General features: G+C 41.6%; 1 protein-coding gene across 5 annotated transcripts in view; it reads right to left on the reverse strand.

Annotated features, from left to right (window-relative positions):
• The window catches only part of adgrv1 (adhesion G protein-coupled receptor V1), a 170,583-nt gene that overhangs the window by 56,432 nt on the left and 92,116 nt on the right, over window positions 1-22,035 (reverse strand). For 4 of the 5 annotated variants that reach the window (XM_035996730.1, XM_031305029.2, XM_031305028.2 and 1 more), the window contains 10 exons: window positions 21,093-21,356; window positions 20,495-20,612; window positions 20,219-20,390; window positions 18,854-19,096; window positions 16,377-16,784; window positions 14,195-14,367; window positions 13,768-14,014; window positions 12,722-12,861; window positions 10,257-10,417; window positions 9,949-10,049 (listed from right to left, as the gene is read on the reverse strand). In XM_035996730.1, the coding sequence (XP_035852623.1) occupies window positions 9,949-10,049; window positions 10,257-10,417; window positions 12,722-12,861; window positions 13,768-14,014; window positions 14,195-14,367; window positions 16,377-16,784; window positions 18,854-19,096; window positions 20,219-20,390; window positions 20,495-20,612; window positions 21,093-21,356 (2,027 nt within the window). Of the gene's footprint in view, window positions 1-9,948; window positions 10,050-10,256; window positions 10,418-12,721; window positions 12,862-13,767; window positions 14,015-14,194; window positions 14,368-16,376; window positions 16,785-18,853; window positions 19,097-20,218; window positions 20,391-20,494; window positions 21,357-22,035 lie in introns of those variants that run through there. The other variant, XM_035996728.1, reaches the window with a different exon arrangement.

Below are 22,035 nucleotides of genomic sequence, written 5' to 3' on the forward strand. Positions count from 1 at the left end.
TAACCATGCTTATAGTTAGATAAAGTTGTGAAAATATAATACTGGGAACCAAGCAATCGGCCGTTACGATCAGGCACTAGTTAAACAAAATGAGTTAATGATGAACCTAACCAGTTTCATATTATTGGTCAAAAGTTTACCAAGGAAACCTGTACTGGACTGGCAAAGATGGCTCGCATTAGCAGAAGATTGTACGTGTATGTGCATGTGTGTGTGTGTGTGTGTGTGTGTGTGTGTGTGTGTGTGTATGTGTGTGTGTGTGTGTGTTTGTGTGTCTAATTTTCATCCTGATGGCAACCCAATGATGTAATCCAGATAAGACTAATGTCTGAATAGATAAATGACTACACCGATTAAGGAATAATTGCTGCCTTTAAGGTTTTTGTGCAACAGTACATGGGTGATTGCTACAGAGGATGGTTACATTTCTATTACAACATAGATGACATAGATCAGGGGTGGCCAACCAGTTAAGTATAAAGAGCCACACAACACATGCACGTCCACACTACAACAGCGTCTTCCAGATCTAATGGCAGTCATAATACATAGCAGTTTTCATAGTTTTTTTTCTAACTTAACTAGTCTTTGTTATCCACAATTGTGTTGTTTTGTGGCAATTGTGGCCACTTGAAGCAACTCTCTCACTCATTTGTCACTAAAGGGGCTTTCAAACAATTGGAGCAGTGAAAGGGTTAACGAGGAAGGTGATCTGTGGCCGCTGTTTCTCCTCAGGTTGCAGAATCTGTCCTCAAAACTCTGCAGCATTATTTTCCATTTTATATTTAATAATTGGCAAATGTATTGGCAGATGCATTCAAATGTGTTTTTTTTGACTTACCTCAAATACTGTATGTTCCAAAAAAGTTAAAAACAAAAATCAACCAATTAGACAGCCCCCAGCCACACAGTAAGAGCCTCACAGGAGCTGGCAAAGAGCCGCATACGGCTCAAGAGCCACAGGTTCGCCACCCCTGACATAGATGTTTGCACATATTGTATAAGAGTGTACCCCTTGTGTCAGGAAACTGTTTAATTATACAATTTAGTTGAACATCGCATTATATCCTCATGAAAGTGAAGAAAATAAACTATGTGACAAAGAGAAGGTCAGCGTGATAAGGCGATGACATTAACTGAGCTTTGTTGCAGATTTTTGGGTTGATAATGTATAACCTTTGTGTGAAGTTGATAAGTGCAACATAATGCAACATTGATTAAGCACTAGGCTGCCGACAGGTGTGAGTGTAAGTCTCAACTCCTTTCAGTGCACTTTACTATACTGTATCCATGCTGCACAAAAGCCAACCATGATGAAGATAAACAGGCTTAAATAGACTACAGAATACATGCCACATGACATCTCATTAGTTTTGAGATATAAAACCTAACACATCTTCTATGGCCGTGCAATTAATCAAATTTTAATTGTGAGTAATTTGAGAAAAACAATTATTTTGCACATTATGTTTTGCAAGTAAACTCTTAATTTGTCTTGTGTTCTGAATGAAATAAAAAAAAGTTCAAAAGGGAAAAGTATTGAGGGGAATTTCACAGTTCAAGGTGTTTTCACTGTTGATTTGTTTAACTGTTTCACTGTTTTCTAAGTTCAACAAATGCAACATCTTTCCAAAAGTCAATAAGTAATCGTGTTAAATAATCGTTCATTTAATATTGACCAAAATAATTGTGATTATGATTTTTTGCATAATCGAGCAGACCTAACACATAAATATGTTCAGCACATTTGATAGGTCTCAAGGAAAGACACAACGTGTTCTTGTGAGAAACACTGAATGTAAACATAACTGTATCTACAAGGAAACTCCACAGGGTACTTTAAAGGACTAGCAGTCATTCTATCGTTGATGATGTTATCACACTTTGACACAAATGCTCCTGGCATACATCTGGATGTTTAATGAGTCTCTGACAGTAAGTTGAGTGTCTGTAACCAGGTTAGGGATACACAACATGTGAAAATGGCATCATAGGTCAAACTGATGAGTCACACAGGATGTGCCCAGCCACTCTCACAGAAATAGAGAGAGAAGAAGAGGGAGAGACACAGGGAGACAGTCTTTTTTGCAGCTTGTAATGTCACAGCACCCAGCCTAGCCCAGCAGCGGCCAGAATGATGAAGGGGACAGAGAATAGAAACGGAGACATACATCATGATTTTGTGAAGTAAAGGCTGGGTGAAAGGAGACGGAAAAAAAGCCAGAGGGGCAGAAAGAAGGATGAAAGTATAACAGAGAAATTATGACATTAAAGAGAATCTACGTGCAAAAAAAAAAAAAAAAAAAAAAAAGAGCTATTTGTATGGTTTAGCTTCATTTTTCAGTCTCAGACAAAAGAGACACAGTGAATGAATGGAAGAAAGTTGCTGCTGACAAAGAGACAGATCAAATGAAGACATGAGGAGTCAGGGCAACACTAGGCACAATGTGTTGGACCAGCCAGTAGGGCGTAATGTGAGTCTCCCCAGAGGCCGTCTTCACCTCTCCACTGTCCCGCACACACACACACACACACACACACACACACACACACACACACACACACACACACACACACACACACACACACACACACACACACACACACACACGGTAACACAGGCCCTGACTGCTGATACTTTATACCCTTCCATCACTTACCTGCCATTAGCTCGGGCTGAGAGACAGTAAAGAGCTTAGAAATGCATTAAAATCTTATCAAGGACATGCCATCTTGCTGTTTAACTGCAAGTAAAAATGAAATCCATCTGTATCTGAGAAAACTATACTGGACAAATCTATTGTCGGAGAGTGGACGGGAGAAGGAATAAGCAAATACTATGTATGTTTTCTTTTCATTCTTATCCTTGTTTTGCTTTCTTTTTTTGATTCCAAACACTTGTGGGAATAAGCACAGAATACGATAAGGCATATTCTCTGACGTCAACTAGAGAAGTGGACACACACGGGCACACAAAAAACTCTCTCTGTTTATTGCTTTAATGATTGATTGGTCGTGATAGGAACAGATAAACTTCCTGAAGAAAAGCACGTCGCTTACTTCATTTGCAAAGATTTGTGTTGATCTTGTGTTCTACAGCCAAGGACACAGTAAGGTCTTGGATTACGGAATTCATACATCCCCTTTCCTGGAAAGCTGAGAAACTGCATGCGCACTCATCGGAAACATAAATCCCTCCCACACACAGACACGCTGACGACAGACAGGAACTTCTGCAGGAATCCTGCAGCAATCACGCAGCTTCTTTTTTGAAGTGAGGCTGGTGGGTGGTGGATGGGGGGGGGGGAGGAGGAGTTAGTGTTTGTGTGTGTGTGTGTGTGTTTGGCGTGCGTGCATGCATGCATGCGTCTTTTTTCATTGGATTGAGGGACATACTTCTGAATACTGGATCCAGTCCCAGAGGTAACAGGAAATCCCTTATAACCAGAGCAAAGAGTCACCTAAACACCTCCCAGATACTGGAATAAAGTGCTGGGACGACTGTGGTAAACACTTCACTGAGTGTGTGGGAATGGCTGTCTGGGATGTGGAGGGCTGTTTATCCACAATGGATGAGAAATTAAATTGTTTTGTTTGCAAAAGAGACGGAGATTAGAGTTTCCTTTCCCACATCAGCACCTGGAGACGTGTGTTCAAGCACTCATGCATCTGAGTGAAGGGCAGCAAGAATGTGTTGTGGTTGCGAATGTGATGTGGTTGCTTCTCTTAGTACGTGTTAAAATTCTCAGTAGCAGTAACAATAGCATTTTGTGTCCGTTGCAGTCTTTGGATGTTTCGCCTGCTGATACCATAGTAAAGTATGTTACAATAGTCAAGTGTGGAGGAGATAAAAGCCTGGATGACATTTTCTAGATGTGCAGATGAAAGGAATGACTTGATCTTGTTTTAATGTCTCAGTTGGACAAAGCAGGACTGCACCACTTAAAGCTGCTTACACACCAACCAGACGGTCAACCGTCGGCAGAAAAGGCAGTTGGCAGCTGGTCTCCCCGAGTTGGTCAAAAAAATTGCCTTAGAACACACCGAAGAGACGAGACGTAATACGTCTCCATTACAGCAGGCGGCGTTAATCTGTATTGTCGCCCAAAAATAAAAACCGGCAGCTGATTGGACGAACGCGCCACGTGGGTCTTGTTTTTCTGGAAATTCAAAGCCAGACTGTCATGGCAGCTTGTTCAGAATACGATCTCATATTGTACTAAAATAGTTCACCGAAACGTGTTTCTGAAAACATTTTAAGCGAGAAATAGGCCGTGCAGTTGCTGAATCTGTCTTCATTTCAGACCAACAAAGGTCAGTTTAAAAGATTTTTGTCAGATTTTGAGAGACTCTAGTCACGCTCATTCTGCTCCCCGTTTCCGGGTTAGCACTCTACCAATCAGATGGGTCATTTGAGTCCGACTGCCGGCAATGCCCGCCCCACAGATTATACATGTCAAATCGGCCAAAATGAAGGACAACGGCCCCTCGGACGGACGACGGCAGGGAACACAGCGAACAGACTCGAGTCACTGACCTCGCCAGACTGTCCAACGGCCGATTATCGGCTCTGTGTGTCCGGGCCTTTAGTCCCCTGAGTATCAAAAGACAACTCTTTTTGAAAAAGCACACCAAGGTTACGCGCCTCTTTTTTAACATTATTAAATAAAGCACCCAGACTAGATGAGAGATTGTTAAAGCTGCTAGTGCTGGCGCCGAAAGGGGTTATTATAATAATTTCAGATTTGGGGTCATTTAACTACAGGACATTTTTGCACATCCAATTCTTGATTTCAGTGAGCAGGACATAATACAGGATCATATATTATATAAAACAGGATAGATTGGTGGTACCAGGCTTTATCGGGACAAAACGTTGAGTATCATCCGTGTAACAAAAAAGAAATCGATGTTATTATAATATAAGGCATGACTTGTCCCAGGGGTAGCATGTAGTAAATAAGAGGGAACCCAGAATAGAACCATGGGGGACCCCACAAAAGAAAGAAGCATGAGAGGAGGAAGAATCTCCAAGCATAATAGAGAAAGACCTGTTTGATAGAGACATGATCAGACTGAAATTTGTCAAAAATGTAATTGTTGTTAATGAAAGAAATCATTTGAGTCAAGACCGATCTTTCTAAAATCTTGAGAAAATGGCAGCTTAGAGATGCGTCTAGGATCACTTAAGATTTTACTGAAGTGGGTTGATGTTGAAGGTGGACACAAGTCAACATCGAGCTCATTGAATTCTGTGCTGCCGAATCCTCACTGTTTTGTAAAAGTAACATAGGCCTCTAAAACGTCAATTTTGTGACCTCGGTGTCTCTATTGTCATTGATTTATGTTTTGTTAAAATGAATGCAGACTAAAAAAGTACATGCAGTGAAAAGCTGAATGCTTATCTTATCCTACAAAGCTCTATATGGTCTAGCACCATCATATCTAGAAGAGCTCTTAGTACCTTACTGTCCCACTAGAGCTCTACCCTCCCAGAATTCAGAGCTACTTGTGGTTCCTAGAGTCTCTAACAGTAGGATGGGAGCCAGAGCCTTCAGCTACCAGGCTCCTCTCCTGTGGAACCAGCTCCCAGTCTGGGTTTGGGGGGCAGACACTGTGACCACATTTAAGAATAAACTGAAAACCCTCCTCTTTGATAAAGCTTATAGTTGGGGAGTGAGGAGATCCAGAAATGCTTGTTACTAACCTAGCTCTGGGGAGTTTACTCCTGTTTTTTTCCCCCAGCATATTTCCTTGGATTAGGATGGCACCAAGATCTTGGTTGCAGCTGTCGCCGTGGTCCTGCTTCACTACACCCTGCTACGCTATGCGGTGCCCTGCAGTGTCCTGCTGCGTCCTGCTACGTCCAGCTATGCTCTGCTGTGCCACACTACATAGTGTAACGCCCTGCAGTGCCCTTTATTGTGACTATTATTGCCACTGTTCATCACATCCCCAACTGGCACCGTCAGACACCATCTACCAAGAGCCTGGGTCTGCCGAGGTTTCTTCCTAAGAGGGAGTTTTTCCTTGCCACTGTCACACTATGCTTGCTCTTGGGGGAATTACTGGAATTACTAGAATTGTTGGGACTTTATAAAGTGTGGTTTAGACCTACTCTATTTGTAAAGTGTCTCGAGATAACTCTTGTTATGATTTGATACTATAAATAAAATTGAATTGAAAATGAATTGAATTGAAATTATTTATATTAATAAACTTCAGTTTCTGAGTTTCTTCACCCTGATGACGGCAAGGTCACTAAAAAACATTTGGGGAGCAAAGCTGTGCAATGTGTTCTAGGAACATAAGAAAAATTGTCCCATACTTAGAAAGAATATACAATTGTCAGTTATATTTGTAAAATATCTGTTGAATGCAGCTTATGTGGATGGAAATAAGTAATAATCTACGAAAACTTGCAGGTACGTTTGCACACATATAGCCTCTACTTACATTCTTAAAATCCCATGCACATTAACAAACATGCACACATACGACCAGGTGAGGCTCACTTACATAGTACATATGAACTGGGTAAATTTCCACTCTACGCAGACAATCTTCAGTTGTCTTGCAGAGGGGAGAACAAACGGTCCACACAACCTCTGATGTGACACACACACACACACACACACACACACACACACACACACACACACACACACACAATCGTTCACAGTGAGTGGACTCTGTTTAGGTGGTGGATGGGACAAATCATTATTATTTCTCTGTAGGAGGTCTGACGTCTACATCATTGTCAGTTTGCGCTCTCTGTCACCCCATGAGTGTCTTGATACCAGAACCTGATCAGTTTGACTGTCCATCCATTTGCCGGATCCATTTGAAGCTATTTATTCATAGTTGCTAAAACTATGTAAACCTACAGAATATATCTAAAACTGTGCAGTCTGAGTTACAGTACTTTATCTATCCTCAGACCTTTGGACACACAGTTGCTACAAGACACTGGCAATATGCTGCACAAGCTGTTTGAAGACATTTGATGTACATTTTCTACTTTAACGGAGCTGAAAAAAGTCTCGTCACATTGACAACAATAGTTAGGGAAGCGGTTGTGACTAACTTGCTGTGTTTGAGGTGGCCCTATCAACTGACATGGCAATCAGTCCATAATAAATACATTTTCAATGTTTGATTATACTGCCCACAGTTGCCTGGGAACACTAGATGAGATGGAGCATGTCCCTCTCACTATTGTGGCCTTTTTATTTGGTGGTCTTCTGACAATAGAGCTATTGTTCATGTAGCTTATTGTTTGGTCATTTATTATTTGACAAGAGAAGCAAATCTCTCTGTCTCGCAAGCTTACTCTTCCTCCTCTACTTGCCTTCCTTTTGTTAGGCGTTTAACAGCTAAATGCACTACCACTGGTGGCAGTCAGAATACTGACACAGTAAGACGATCAAAAACTACATAGACCACAAGCCTCCATCTTCACGGTGCCCTCAACCTGCTCTCAGACTCTCACAGAGAGGTGGGGTATTACTCTAGTTCTTTCTAGCTGACTGCAGCTGTTGCAGAGAGAATAAATACATTAAAACTGGCAACTTTAATTTTCTCCCCACAGAGGGCAGCGTCAGTGACTAATGACAGCCCAGCCACCACAGATGGAGAGCCCTCTCTGTCAGAGCTGGTTAGAACTGGACCTGACAGTTCAAATCGACGGTGCGGCACGAGCAACGTCGAGAACCCACAAGTTCAGGAGACATTTCTGACACTAATTACATCTCCTTTATAAAAGATGCAAGATCTTTGGCCTTCTTAATACAGAAATGTAACTCTAATCAATTCCTAATGCCTACCTTTGTCTGTACTGTAAATATAAAGCTGGGATGCATCTCAAATTAAAAAAGACAAAAAATAAACAAGTTTAACTACAACCAAGGATTGTACAACTGTTTCAGACTGTCAAACAGCTCACCAACGGTTATTTGGTTCTGTGGTTAGACAGAATGACCCTCCGAAGCAAATACATGCTTAAAATACTCAATCTTAAATGGAGATGTCAAACTGCAAAGTCCAGATGCATCTAAAAGACACAAAAAAATGTAAATGGATCTGTACAGTGATGCTTTTTACAAATGTTGAAATTAAAAGTCGGTATGTATCCCAAGGGCAACATTCATTTTGTTTGCTTTCATTATTCCTTTATATGGTAGGATTTATTTGCTGAGAAGAGGCGGAATATCCTTTAGCCTCTAAAGCCATCATCTCAGTTTAGCTTCAATTTGACTCCAGTATATGAGTTTTGGTGTGACAACATTACATAGTTTTTGTGTGTACTTTACTACTGGGGAAAACCAAATGGAACAAGAAAAGCCTCCTTTATCAGATATAACCAGTCAGATCTAAACTAAAATGTTTGACCCATAACTTCCTGTTTTCTAAATGTTATTGGACCATCTTCATGATAATTTTTTAAAATATAGCTACTCACTATTAAACAATGGACAACAACATTTTCATAGTGCAAGGCAGGTGATTTCCAGAAGGACCGAACACATTGAATTGTAATGACAACTTATACTTATCACATGTTTTAGAATTAAGTCCACTGCACACATCACTTTGTGCGTGCATGTTTTACACAATGAAGAGTGGGGCAGTCAGTATCGCACAGTCAGTCTTCTTGATTCATCAGCTCCCCATGCATTTACATAAAAAAATATGTTATGTGTTTTTCTATTTCTAGCAAGCCGTCTCAGATCTAGGACAAAGTGCATGCCTAAATGAAGACAATGACGTCAATTGGTCTATTTTAATTCAGCTCATCCTGCACTGTGAGCCCATCATTACCTCCAAAATATTCCCAGCAGTAACAGACGACCACTTAGAGGGAACATCTTAATACCAGAGTGCACATTCAGTTAGGCCTCCAGTTTGACTGTCTCAAATTTAACCTTCACTGACTAGCCTTGACTAGAAGGCCAAAAAACACACACATGTATTTGATCAACTACTGCATAATCTCAGATACGTGCACATTTAAGGAAGAAGGCCTTAACATGCAGTACAGTACAGAACAAAGAAACAGAACAGGATGGAATTTTCCATCCCAAACCCTTTTAGGTCCAGGGGCTCTGCCTGGGTCATAAACAGGTTGAGCCCAAGGTGGTTAACCCCCAACGACTGCTTTAGTAGGGGCTCGTGTTTGTCAACCAAAGAGACGGGGGACCAGTGGAAAATTACCAGTCCCGCACTCGCTCACGCACACACACATGCACCCATACACACACACATACATGGTGACCAGCTGAGAGACAAACCTGCAGCCACATATCTATCTCGCTCATTGCTTATGTGACAGCTTGCGTTTTTTATGAGCGAAGGTGCGTGGGGCATTGTTGCGTTGTCAGGACGCGTCGGCCCGCAAAACTACGCAAACAAACACATTCGATGATGTGTGTTCACGTCTATGCACATTTCCAAGATAACACCTGTGACCTGTGTAGTGGCTAGTAAGAAGGGTTGGTAGCATGCAGTGTGTGTGTGTGTGTGTGTGTGTGTGTGCGTGTGCACTTAGTAAAGGTTTTAAATATTTTAACATAAACTGGTTTGTGTGTGTGTGTGTGTGTGTGTGTTTTTTTTTTGTTTGTGCCAGTATGAAAGTGAAGGCGTGTGTTGCACTACACACATTAAAGCCATGTTAATGTGTGTGAGCTACTGGTCCATACAGCATAGAGAGAGATGGATGCCTCTATAACAATTTCCAAAGGTTTCCTACCCATCTACATTTAAGGCCATATAGAGAATCTGCAGATATGATTAGATGAAAATGCCAAGGAAACTAATGCAGATGGTGTGCAAGTATGAAGGTCTCAGCCTTCATAAGCTGTGAATTGTGGGTGTTAGTGCTCATTGCGGCCTTTATAGTAAAGCACTGCAGCACTACATGGAAATAAAATCTGAGCAGAACTGTATTACCTGGGTTCCAAGGCAGCTCACCATCATGTGAGTGAGCAGTTTGGCAGCAAACATAGGGAAACGGGAGCACAGCACGTGGGATATAACGGCCAATGCAAAGCCTGAGGAGGGAGAAGTGGAAGACATGGAAGCAACATTAAGGTTAAATTAACAGTGGCTATTTAAATATATACAATGTGGGAGGAATATGGAAGGAATGCACCAGAGAGAAAGCCGAAGAGAGAGTGAAGTAGGCAGTTGGCACACAGAGGAAAACACCGGAAAACAATATGAAAAAAGGGAAGACATAGGGAGAGTGTGTTTTGTACCTGAGATGCAGATAAATCCCGAGGCATAGAAGGCTTCATTGTAGGATGCAGAAGTGGCAAACTCTGTGTAGGCCGTGTAGATGGACAAGTGGGAGCAGGCACATTCCACATAGTTCCCACTCTCTTTCACAACCCTGCAGTATCGACCATCTGATGACCAGCTAGAGGAGAGAGGACAGAATGCAGGAAGAGAAAGAAAGTTAAGACTCTACTGTCACAGCACAGACACAATTCGCTTTCTGGTGTTTTGGCTTCTTTGAGTGTTATCTACAGTCGCCTTTACCCTCTAAAGATGGTGTTACAAACCAGAATGTTCTTATTATGTTTTTGCTGGATTCGTTGCACGACTAATAGACAGGAATTGAGTGAGCAGTTTTTTAAAAGAGAAAAAAGTCCTCTCTAACATTTCTTATTTTGACCTCCTCTTCACAGCATGAACGTCATACTGCAACATTGACCTTTCCCTGTCAGTGACTTTGCGTCTCTCTCTCTCTCTCTCTCTCTCCCCCTTTTCTATATCAGTTCTCTCATCTGTTTATTTTTCTGGGATACATCGTCCAAGTGGTGGTTCCAGCCAAACCAAACCTGCCAATTCATAACTTGAAACAGAGTGTTCCAGCCAAGTCCCATTCCACGCCCCAAGAATGTCCTCAACAAACCGAGTGGGAGGATTCAGCGTGTAGCAGACTGAAAGTGCAGATATTGAACACAATGATGTGACTTCCCCCTTGGCCACAGATAACCCTTACTGAGAGGCTGTACTTGGAATTTTGACAGAGGTGAGCACGGGGTCACAGCTTCAGATTCTACTTTCTTTTTTTTTTTAAGATTATTTTTTGGGCATTTTTAGGCCTTTATTTTCACAGGACAGATGAAGACATGAAAGGGGAGAGAGGGGGGAGAATGACATGCAGCAAAGGGCCGCAGGTCAGAGTCGAACCCACGACCGCTGCGTCGAGGTGTAAACCTCTATATATGTGAGCCTGCTCTACCAACTGAGCTAACCCGGCCACAGATTATACATTTTAATGGTGTTGTGATGTCTTGGGTACACATCTTTGTCAACTAACCTGTTGGATTATTATTCATTCATTTAAATGTTAACAGTACTTCAGGCACTGTTATTAGTATTGTTAGTGTGTACGTATAAACATACTGTATATTGGCGTGACTGTGTGCATAAGACTTGAAATTATAAGTGTGACTATTTCTATTATTATTTTATATCAGAAGCTTTCTATTTTTCAGTCTATTCTTTCTTTCTGACTGTATCTGTCTCTGCTCTTATTTATCTGCTGCTGCTGCGATTTTAATCTTGTGAGCCCTGTGCTGCTGAGAAATACAGAGAATTGTGTGAAGCTGATAGTCTTAATTAGCTTTGTAGCAACTCATTTGGCAATGGCTTGAATGTAACGGATATCAAAAAGTTACGCACTAAAGCTTTAACAGGGCAATTGTCCAGCTTGTATTTACCTTCACAAAAGCGCTTGTTTTGCCGCTGACAGGCTCAGATTAATATTCTAAGTGTCTGACAACATTATGGAAAGGATTTCTGAGGAGGTCGACCTTTCTGTTAAAGAGTAAGATCCATTGAAACATAAAAACATCCACGAAATTGTGTTCACTAAACCCACCAGACTCCATGTAAATAAAATGTTATTTTATCATCGTAAAATACACTTCATTCAAAGTCGACAGAAACAAAATAAAACTATAAAAAGCCGTTTTGGGTCGTCTTTCCACTTTACCAACCATCACAACTCTAGTTTTGATTGAAATAAACACACAGTTTACCAATTTATATGTGAAAATATGTTGGTTGTATACACACTAAAAGTATTGCTTTTTTAAATGGAGTCTGGTGGGTTTAGCGCTAGCGACTTCAGAGCTGTTTCTGGTTAAACAGAAAGGTCTCAAAGAGGTTTTAAAGGTCTGTCTCTGAAGGGATCCTTTCTATAATGTTGTCAGACACTTAGAATATTAATATTAATCTGATAATATTAATCTGAGCCTGTCAGTGGTAAAAAGAGCACTTTTGTGAAGGTAAATACAAGCTGGACAATTGTCCTATTAACTTACATTGTAGCTTGTTTCGCTGCTGCCGACTGAAGCGATCTCGCTCAATACTGGACCAATGTCAAAGATTGTTGTTCCCATCAGTCACTTAGACACAAAAACATAGGAAAAATAATAACGGTAGCTACCCTTTAATGTAAAGCACTTTGTGATTTGTTATCTATAAAAGGTGCTATATAAATAAATAAAACTTACTATTGTATGTATATATGTATGTATGTGTGTATGTGTGTATGTATGTATGTATGTGTTTATACATAGTACTATATTACCAGGTAATGCAGAGGCAATCGTGGTCGTGTCATCAAAAATAGAAACATTTTGAGTATCAACTTGCTGTTTTAAGTTAATTTCGAATGGTTGCGCATGGCGAGTCTCTGGTGGATTACCTTGCAGTGGTCTGGTTCCAGAGAAGGCACAGAGACCGGCCTGGCTTAACTTGTTGGCCAGGGGTGTGGATACGATACACCACCTCATTGCCATCTTCTAGGGGCCGTGACCTTCTGTCCTGGAGGCTGGCTGAGAATACCTATACAAACAGAAGAAGGGAAGAGGGCTCAGCTGTGGAACAAACTAAAAAAACAAAAAACAAATGGCTACTTTATGCTGGAATAATACTGCCACCTGCTGTTTTTAATCAAATTACAATATTTGAGACAAAAATGAAGTCAATGCAGAAACTAAAACTAACTGAGCCTTGAACCCCCCCCCATGTTTGTTTGTTTGTTAGTCTTTACCCTTATTTCTTAAATCTAGACGAACATATCAAATATAGTACACCATGAACCTGTCAATTTATTTTTATATGACGTTTTATGCGCTTGTTAACATTTGTCTGTCTGTAGAGCAGGCGCACATATACTGAGTGGTTTATGCCTCGACGCAGAGGTCCAGGGTTGGAATCCGACCTGTGACGATTTCCTGCATGTCTCCCCCACCCCCTCTCCCTTTTCTCACCTATAGCTGTCCTGTCGATTAAAGGCGGAAAAGCCCAAAAAATAATCTTCAAAAAACAAACATTTGTCTGTCTACTCTAAGCTGTGTGAGAGTGTGAACATGTAGTGTGAGTGGAAGCTGGGGTGGGTGGGACTAGTGCAATATCATTCTGTGTACTTGGTGATTTAGCCTTGGAACATCAACCACTGAACTTTTTCTCTTTTATTATTACCCTTGTCGATTTGTAACTCAACAACAAAAAAGACATTTTGGTTTAAAAATGAAGTCGAACGTGGCCGGGTTGGCTCAATGAGTAGAGCAGGCGCACATATACTGAGAGGTTTATTCCTCGACGCAGATGTCCAGGGTTTGAATCCGACCTGCATTTCTTCCCCCCCCTCTCTCCCCTTTCTCACCTAGCTGTCCTATCAAAATAAAGGCGGAAAAGCCCAAAAATAATCTTTTAAAAAAAAGTCTAACTATCTCAGTGCTTCCTTACCTTCCCATTGAGAGCAGTGTTTGTATCACTGGTGAGAAACCAGTGTTCAGTTCTAAACTCGGTCAGCTGAATCTGGCTGAGGTTGCCACAGTTAGGTGTAGAGGCTGCTGGTACTGCCAGTAGGGTATCTGGCAGCTGGAAGAAGTCCGCATTACGGCCCCTGAATTTGTGTCCATTGATCTGTGTGGGGTACCACTGGAAGGCAGAGATGGTCATATACGGACATGTTTCCAGGATGGTACCCCTTCTGGAGAAACCACACAAAGAAAAACATGTATAATACCAAGCTGATGCTTGCAAATGGCATTTAAAAAGGACAATCCTTGGTGTATTGATGTAGCACGCATGGTAAGGTAAGTGTTCACAACATCTTAAAATAGGGATATCTCTCTTATACTCTTCACTCTCATTGAGACGGAACACTCACATCTCACACTGGCTTTGCGTGAGCAGGGAGAATGCAAATCGCTCGGCCACCTCAGCAAGGTGGGTGAGGCCCCGGGTGTCGACTCTGCTGGGATTGGCCAAAGCGCACAGCAGGTTGTAGGTCAAATTGCGGCTACTTTCGTGTAAAGGAGCCCTCTCTGCCTCTGCAAGCACCTGGCTCGGAGGAAACAGAGATAAATACAGAGAGAGATAGATGGATGGAGACATTTAGCAACAACATATTGAGAAAAGGTTTGCTTTGCTCTTGTCTGAAAGCCTATCCGTCTGATATAATGTACGTGCGCTCTACTGTGGAAACTACCCCCCCCCCCCGGCTCTGCCACTTTCTTTGGTTTAGGCTTCAGTGTTACGCAGCTTTTATAGCGACTTAATGCCACCTTCCCTACACTGTCTCCTACTCTATCTTTGTGCTCCAACATATCCTCATGCTGTGTAACTCATCCCTGCTGTCTCTGCTCTCTCTTCCGTCCCCCGCACACTCCTTCATGTGAAATTACAGTGGTGTCTCCGCTTGTCTGGGGGCTGAGAAAGTGCAATATGTCGACTCTAACATCAGAGCAGCGCCATGTTAGCAGCGCTCATTTAGACTGACAACCGAGACCTTTTTTTCAGATGACAATCTGGTCCTCAGATCTGTCAGAGCGCAGCAGTGAAGTGGAGGTGATGGGGCTATGCCATTAAGTGTACCGTCTATCTGTCTGACACGGACCGCCGCGCTGAGTCATGCAGAAGCAAGTGTTTCCAACATGATGGACAATATAATCATATGCTAGAGAAAATGACTTGTGCTTTCAGAAAAAAATCATTAGTATTATTAGAAAATTTAAAACAAAAATGAAGCTTTGGCAAATACTCCAATATCAATGATACTGTATCTAGTTTTACACCATGATATTGATGTTGTGAAGGAGAAGATAGAACATTTAGGTATTACATATGATCACACTGTTTTATCTGCTCCTCCACCTTCAATGAGATTGAATGACATATGTCTTAAAATTAGAGCTGCAAAGCTTAATTGATTATTCCATTAGTTGTCAACTATTAAACTATTTTGATAATTAATTAATCGGTCCATCAGTCAAAATTCTCTGATTCCAGCTTGTTAAATGTGAATATTTTCTAGTTTCTTCTCTCCTCTGTGACAGTAAACTGAATATCTTTGAGTTGTGGACAAAAACAAGACATCTGAGGACGTCGTCTTGTGCTCTGGGAAACACTGATCGACACTTTTCACCATTTTCTGACATTTTAAAGACCAAACAACTAATTGATTAATGGAGAAAATAATCAACAGATTAATCCACAATGAAAATAATAGTTAGCTGCAGCCTAGTCTATATCCACGACGTTTGACGGATGTCCCACTTTACAGCCGGATGTCCGTCACCTTCCTCTTTCAGGGTTCATACACATTTTAACCGATACTTTTCCATGACTTTTTGGCAAATTTCCATGACTATGTATTCCTGAAAATGCCAATCGACATTATACAATAAGAATTAAAATCTGTGTTAAAGTTTATCCTCAGAGGTTTAACAATAAAATGAATGACAATGTATGTGGTTCATAGTGGGAGTCGTAATATCACGCCCCGAATAGAACGGTGAGGTTAGGACGACGTGAAATACATTCATTAATCACATATTATTAGTTTGTGTTTTTGTGTATTTACTACTAACTTTTCCAGGTTTTTTCAAAACGTATGAACCCTGCTCTTTCTTTGTGTTGGCGTTCTAAACCTCTGGAGGATTTCTGAGGACTATGGTTAACTGCTCCTCAGATCTCTGCAGGGTAAATCCAGACAGCTAGCTAGACTATCTGTCCAATCTGAGTTTTCTGTTGCACGACTAAAACAACCTTTGAACGTACACATGTTCCACCAAAACAAGTTCCTTCCCGAGGCTATTTTGCAGCGGCACCATGGCTCTGTCTGCTCTTAGCACCGCCCAAGACGATTGTGATTGGTTTAAAGAAATGCCAATAAACCAGAGCACGTTCCTCTCCCATCCCGGAATGCTGTGTGGACTAGCCAGACCCTCCTCCGCATCGCTGTGGAGGAAGGTCTGGCAATGCGAGACTATTTGCAGCCCTACTTAAAATAAGGTTTAGGTATTAGTTTACAGGAAATGCTTTTTGTCCTTAGTCTCAAACCCCCTTACCTTCCCCAGGGCTTCGAGCACGGCGGCCATCTGCTCGCGAGAGAGCGGTGTAGAGACCTTATTGATCAGTCCGTGCAGCGCCTGGTTCAATATATTAGAGTCTAGGGGCTGATGTAACTGTTCCAGTAAGAGCCACACAGCTTCACTTGCTGCATTTGACACCAGAGTCACATTAGCGAGCCCGAACTGGGGGTGCACTCTGGTTCCCCCTGTAGCATTGTAGAGCTCCACCTGGAAGCGCTTCGGTGTGGGCAAGGATGAGGCGAGGTCCGGTGTGAGGTAAATGTCCAATGATGTGTTACGCTGGCCCACATTGAAGGTGAGACTACCCTCCTGTTTAGGAAAGTCCATGCCTGCTTTAGCAGGCCGGATTATAGAGGGGCCGAGTACCTCTTCTCTGGAGAGCTCCTGGAGGAAAAACAGAAATGTTTCGGGTTGGATGGAGTCATGTTTACCAGCACTGAGTGGACCCTATTTGTATGAAATAATTGTATACATATTTTTCCATTTATGCCTGCGTACTGCGGTCTACTCGACTTGATATTTAAATGTCTTCGTTTTTTCATTTGATTATATTTCTTTTTGATATTTCACTTTGTACTCAGGTACAAGTTTTTCAATTGTATGGCAAAACAAACCTACAAGATCAACACATATAATATACCCACAAAATGTAGAAACAATGAAGTCAACAGATGTCAGACTACTTTAGACGATCAAAAGCACATTTTTCATGATGCATTATGGTCTGCGTTCTAATAGCACATTTAGATGAGTGAAGTTGATGTTGTGAGAGCATAGTGAGCAGTGGGCTTTTACTCTGCATTAAAACCTTTTGTCTCCCAATATGCTCTAGTTCTGAGAGATGAAAGCACATAACCTGGTCGTGTGTCTCAGCGAGGTTTTTGATTTTTGTTGAGTGCACTAGACACTATTACTTTGATCTCTAATATCAAAAAGTGTGAGTGCCTGTGAATACTTTATGCCTCTGAACTGCATGTAGCCAAGATATCTTTAATCATCAATGCTCGCAGATCAAAGAGGTGAGGAGAGGAGGAAACCTTTGTCATCACTAACATCAAATAATCCATGACCAATTATTAATATATCCATATAAAGTAGGGTTGCACGATATTGACAAAATGTGATTATGATATTGATTATGAATATTGCGATATCGACAAATTTTCTTACAACATAAGGGTTATTTCAACTGACTGTCATATCGGACTGGTCCAACATGAATAAATAAATAAGGACCATGTCTACAGAACAGGACATGTTCTACTGGTGGTACAGTATAAAATAAATAAATAAAGGACATGTCTGTATGTTCGTTCCGTCTTGTTGTCTCTATCTATTTCTTCACTAACTGTCACTCTGTCCAAATATGCACACACATACGTGGTACGCTCCATAGGGTTTGTCACGTAGTGGACCCGTGCCCTGACGTGCACTAATATGTGCAAGTGGCACGGTAACTGGCCAATGAAACATGATCATTTTAGCGTTTCAAGAGGGCTCTACATCAAACACAACAAACCACACAGCCAAAAGACGGGACGCAGCGCTCCACAAAATAAACTAAATATTGCATACTTATCGCAACACTTTCGATATAATATTGCGTGATATATCGCGATAACGATATTGAGTCGATATATCATGCACCCCTAATATAAACAGTATAACTGGTTAAAGTGAAGATCATAATCGGAAGAAAAGAGAAATGATTACTAAATGCAATTTAGTTACATTTAGTATTTATTACATTTAGTTGCCCTCCATTTCAAAAGAGATGTGTATCAGGTCTTTCTAGCATTTCTGCATTACAATTAAAATTGTTCTGAAGAAGTGTCCCAAATAGAGACTAAGTTCAAATAAAAAGCTCATACTTCAAATTTTCCAAGAATTTTTCATGAGTGAAAAAATAGTGAGACAAAATCCAACATTGTAGAGTACACCCCAATATCTGTGCTTGGTTGTAGTACAGAGAGCATGACATCACGTAATCAAGTTTTTATAACTGGCCTAAATATTTACAGTGTTAGGAAAAAGACAAATTAGATCAGTGTACCATTAGATTTGTGTCTGCTGAAACTCGGGGTAAATCAGGTAAACAAACAGTCAAACATCGTTTATCAGGTAAACAATCAGGTGTTGCAATGATTGGCGACAATGTTTATTTCGGCAAGTGATTGGTTGGAATCACATTGGCCTTGAATGAAAATGAGATCTCCTACTACGCAGAATGACACCTCCAAGGCGAAGCTGAATGATCAAAAAGTGCTTAAAATAAATAAGACAAATAGCAGTTTTACACATAAATTCAACCAATTCCAAAAACTATTTCAAACATTTGCAAAGTGCATGTTTGCTTGCATTTGTGCATATTGTGTGTATGTGCATATATTAATGCACGTGTGCCATTAATAATGTATGCCTGTGCTTAACTCCTACGTGTGTTTGTGACTTACCAGTGTGCGATATTGTACAGACGTGACTGAAGCTGTGCTTGCTCGTCTGTAGACCTGGAGACTGAGCCTCGTGGTCGTCATGGTGGCGATGGGCAGTCTGTGACCCACGGCAAAGTACATGATGCCTTGTGGATCGTCGCTCTCGGCCATGGTGATGTTGGCAAAACGGGTGGTCTCATTAATGGAAGCTCCAGCACCCACCTGATAAATCTCCACCAAGAACCACGCCTGCAGCTCTGGTTCCTACAGCAACACAGATGAGTTATCGTTTGATTTTGTGCACCACAGCAATTCTTATGAATACACAGATAAAGGAAATCATTACCAAATTAGTAATTATCCTTATACTGTAGGATTGGGCGGATATTTAAAGGTGCAGTAGGTAAGACTTATTAAACTAACTTTCTGTCATATTTGCTGAAACTGACCCTATGTTCCAGTAGAACTACATGAAGCAGGTCATTTAAAAAAAAATCCAGCACCACCTACAGCCTGTAGTGAGATTTGCAAAAATCCACCGCTCCCTGTTCAGATGCACCAATCAGGGCCAGGGGGGGTGTCTAACTGCGTGTCAATCACTGCTCATGCACACGCATTCAATCTCCCTTGTGGGGGGAGGGGCTTAGGAGACCGTTTTGTGCTTGAGCAGAAAGGGGGGAGGGACTGAGAAGTTGTCGATGTTCAAATTTTAAGTTAAGCTAAGTCCTGGATCTTCACAATCCTACCTACAGCACCTTTAAGGTCAGCAAGATACTAGTCTGGATCAACTGAAGTACATTTCCAGGATACAGCCTGACATCCGCCTGACGTGTGTTGCTGTTCTCAAACACTCTTCGCTTCGGGAAACAACAACAACCTTTGAGCTAGCAAGCTACACGCCGAAAATGGCAGCTTTTGAAGAAAATTTGGATCGTGCAATAAGGCAGGCCTGCTTGGTTCTTTCAGGGAATGATTGTAAAGATTTACAAACAATATGTTTACGGCATTTCCTCTCTAACTGGGACGTTTTGGGGCCGATTGGTGGGATTGCTGTGGACGAAGTAGAAGCAAATGAGGTTTAAACATGTATCCAGCATATTTAAATAGCTCACGTTACTGTATTGTGTGAACAGTTAACTTCATTTAATATTATATGTGGCATTTTCTTTCACAAAAGTTCCTTCCCGAGACTATTTAGCAGAGCCACCATCGCTGTGTCTGGAGCTTAGCGCCGCCCAAGAGGATTGTGATTGGTTTAAAGAAATGCAAACAACCCAGAGTGCTTTTTTTTCTCCTATCCTGGAATGTATGTGTGGTAGAGCCAGACCAAGGCAAGACTAGCAAGATGCCAACATGCGGTAGCACTGCTTTCACCATCTCTCTCACCTCATCGTCCTGGACCTCCACAGCGAGAGCACAGATTATCTCTCCTCTCCTACACAGTGCCCTTCCAGAGGTCTGCACCAGCTGTCTGGTCAGGTTGACTCCATTGTTGACCAGAGTTAGAGAGGCCTTGCTGAAGGTAACTCTCCAGAAGACCTGCACATCCTCAAAGGCTCTAAACAGAGGGAGAAAGAACATAATAACTAACTATAAACAAGAAAACATCTTGTCGGCTTTATTTCTCAACTCTTAACCAAAAGGTAAAAAATGTTTGATTACCTGTTTTCCTGTCTCTGCAGGTAGAGAAGGGCAGTTCTGTTCTCTGAATCCTCATCCAGGACTTGACCCATCAGAGAATTAAGACTAAACCCTATAATGCCGTTATGGAAGTCACTCCCTGGTGTGGATAGAGAGAAGGATAGAGACAACATAACAGAAACGAGAAAAAACAGAGATGGAGAGTACAAATTAATTTCCCCATAACCTCACATATTACATTTTGTTATCAATCATGCATGCAGAGTGATCAAATAATCTGCCCACTCTAGTGATTATGTGAGACGTGAGGACCAAAATAGCAGCTGGAGACTAACGTAACAGTGACCAAATGCAAAACAAATGGCATTAGTGAAACCGGAGAAGAACAGTGAATCACTCAGTGAGAAAACAAACACGTCTGCGGGTCCATTTGATTAGACCCGAAAGACACACTTAGGGTTAGTCTGGTGCTATAAACAGAAGACGAAAGCATCTATTCATACCAACAAATAAATATGTTGCATCACTTTTATTTGCTAGAACACACTGCGGGTGAAACAGTAATATAGTGTCAATCTATAGCGGATTGAAACAAAGATATTTTTTATTATCATTTTACCGAGGATAGTGATCTTGGCAAAAGCTCCAAAGCCCTGGTACGGTTTGTCTGTGATTTGCGCTCCTCCCTCTGGATCACTGAGGTAAACGAAGAATACTTCCTGTCCCTCGGGCTCGGAGTCATCCAGGATGTGGAGGACAACCTCTGTCTCGTTCTGACCAGCCTGAAGGGACACTATGGTGGACTCCAAGCGGAAGTCCTGTTCCTCCTTTGCAAGGGTCCCAACAGGGTCCAGAGTGAAGGGGAGAGGTGTGGTACTTCCATCTGGATAAAAGGGAACAGCAACACAACTTAAAGCAAAAACTGTAAACATCACAGTAAATTACAATATAATATACCACAATGGAGCGCAATTATGGAACCCACCGCAGTTCTAGGCAAGACCCTCCCTATGAAGCAGCCCGATTGACTGAGTTTAGGCATTGACCTCTAATGGTTAAGGTTAGGATAGCCCAATGGTCAGTGGACAGGACCTGAACAAATCGGGGTCCGTTATTTACCACGAACATGGACACCTGGCCAATCGTAGCGCGCGAATGCTATTGAAGGGCGGGTCTTGCCTAGAACTTCAGTTAGATTCATAATAACGCCACAATGGAGCATTAAAGCTATAGTGCGTACTTTCTGTCGCCCCCATGAGGAATTTTAAGTATTGACAACAACACTGTCGGAGCATCCACGTGACGCAAGCCTTCGGTGATCGCGCACCACCCCTCCTCCACACAGTTGCAAGAAGCATTAAACCGTCAAATCAGGGAGGACACGGAGGATTAAATAAAACATGATGGAATCGTCAGAAGAGGTAATTATGTTGTAGTTTTTATGTCCTCTTTGTCTCCAAAGCTGAACGCTGTTGTTGTCCTTTCTTAGCGGTGATGTGAAACGCATCACTCAAGCTTCTGAGTGTGAAAGTCGCCGGACTACACCATATTGTAACCATACA

This window comes from Sander lucioperca, chromosome 2, assembly GCF_008315115.2.
Source record: "Sander lucioperca isolate FBNREF2018 chromosome 2, SLUC_FBN_1.2, whole genome shotgun sequence".
Taxonomy (NCBI): domain Eukaryota; kingdom Metazoa; phylum Chordata; class Actinopteri; order Perciformes; family Percidae; genus Sander; species Sander lucioperca.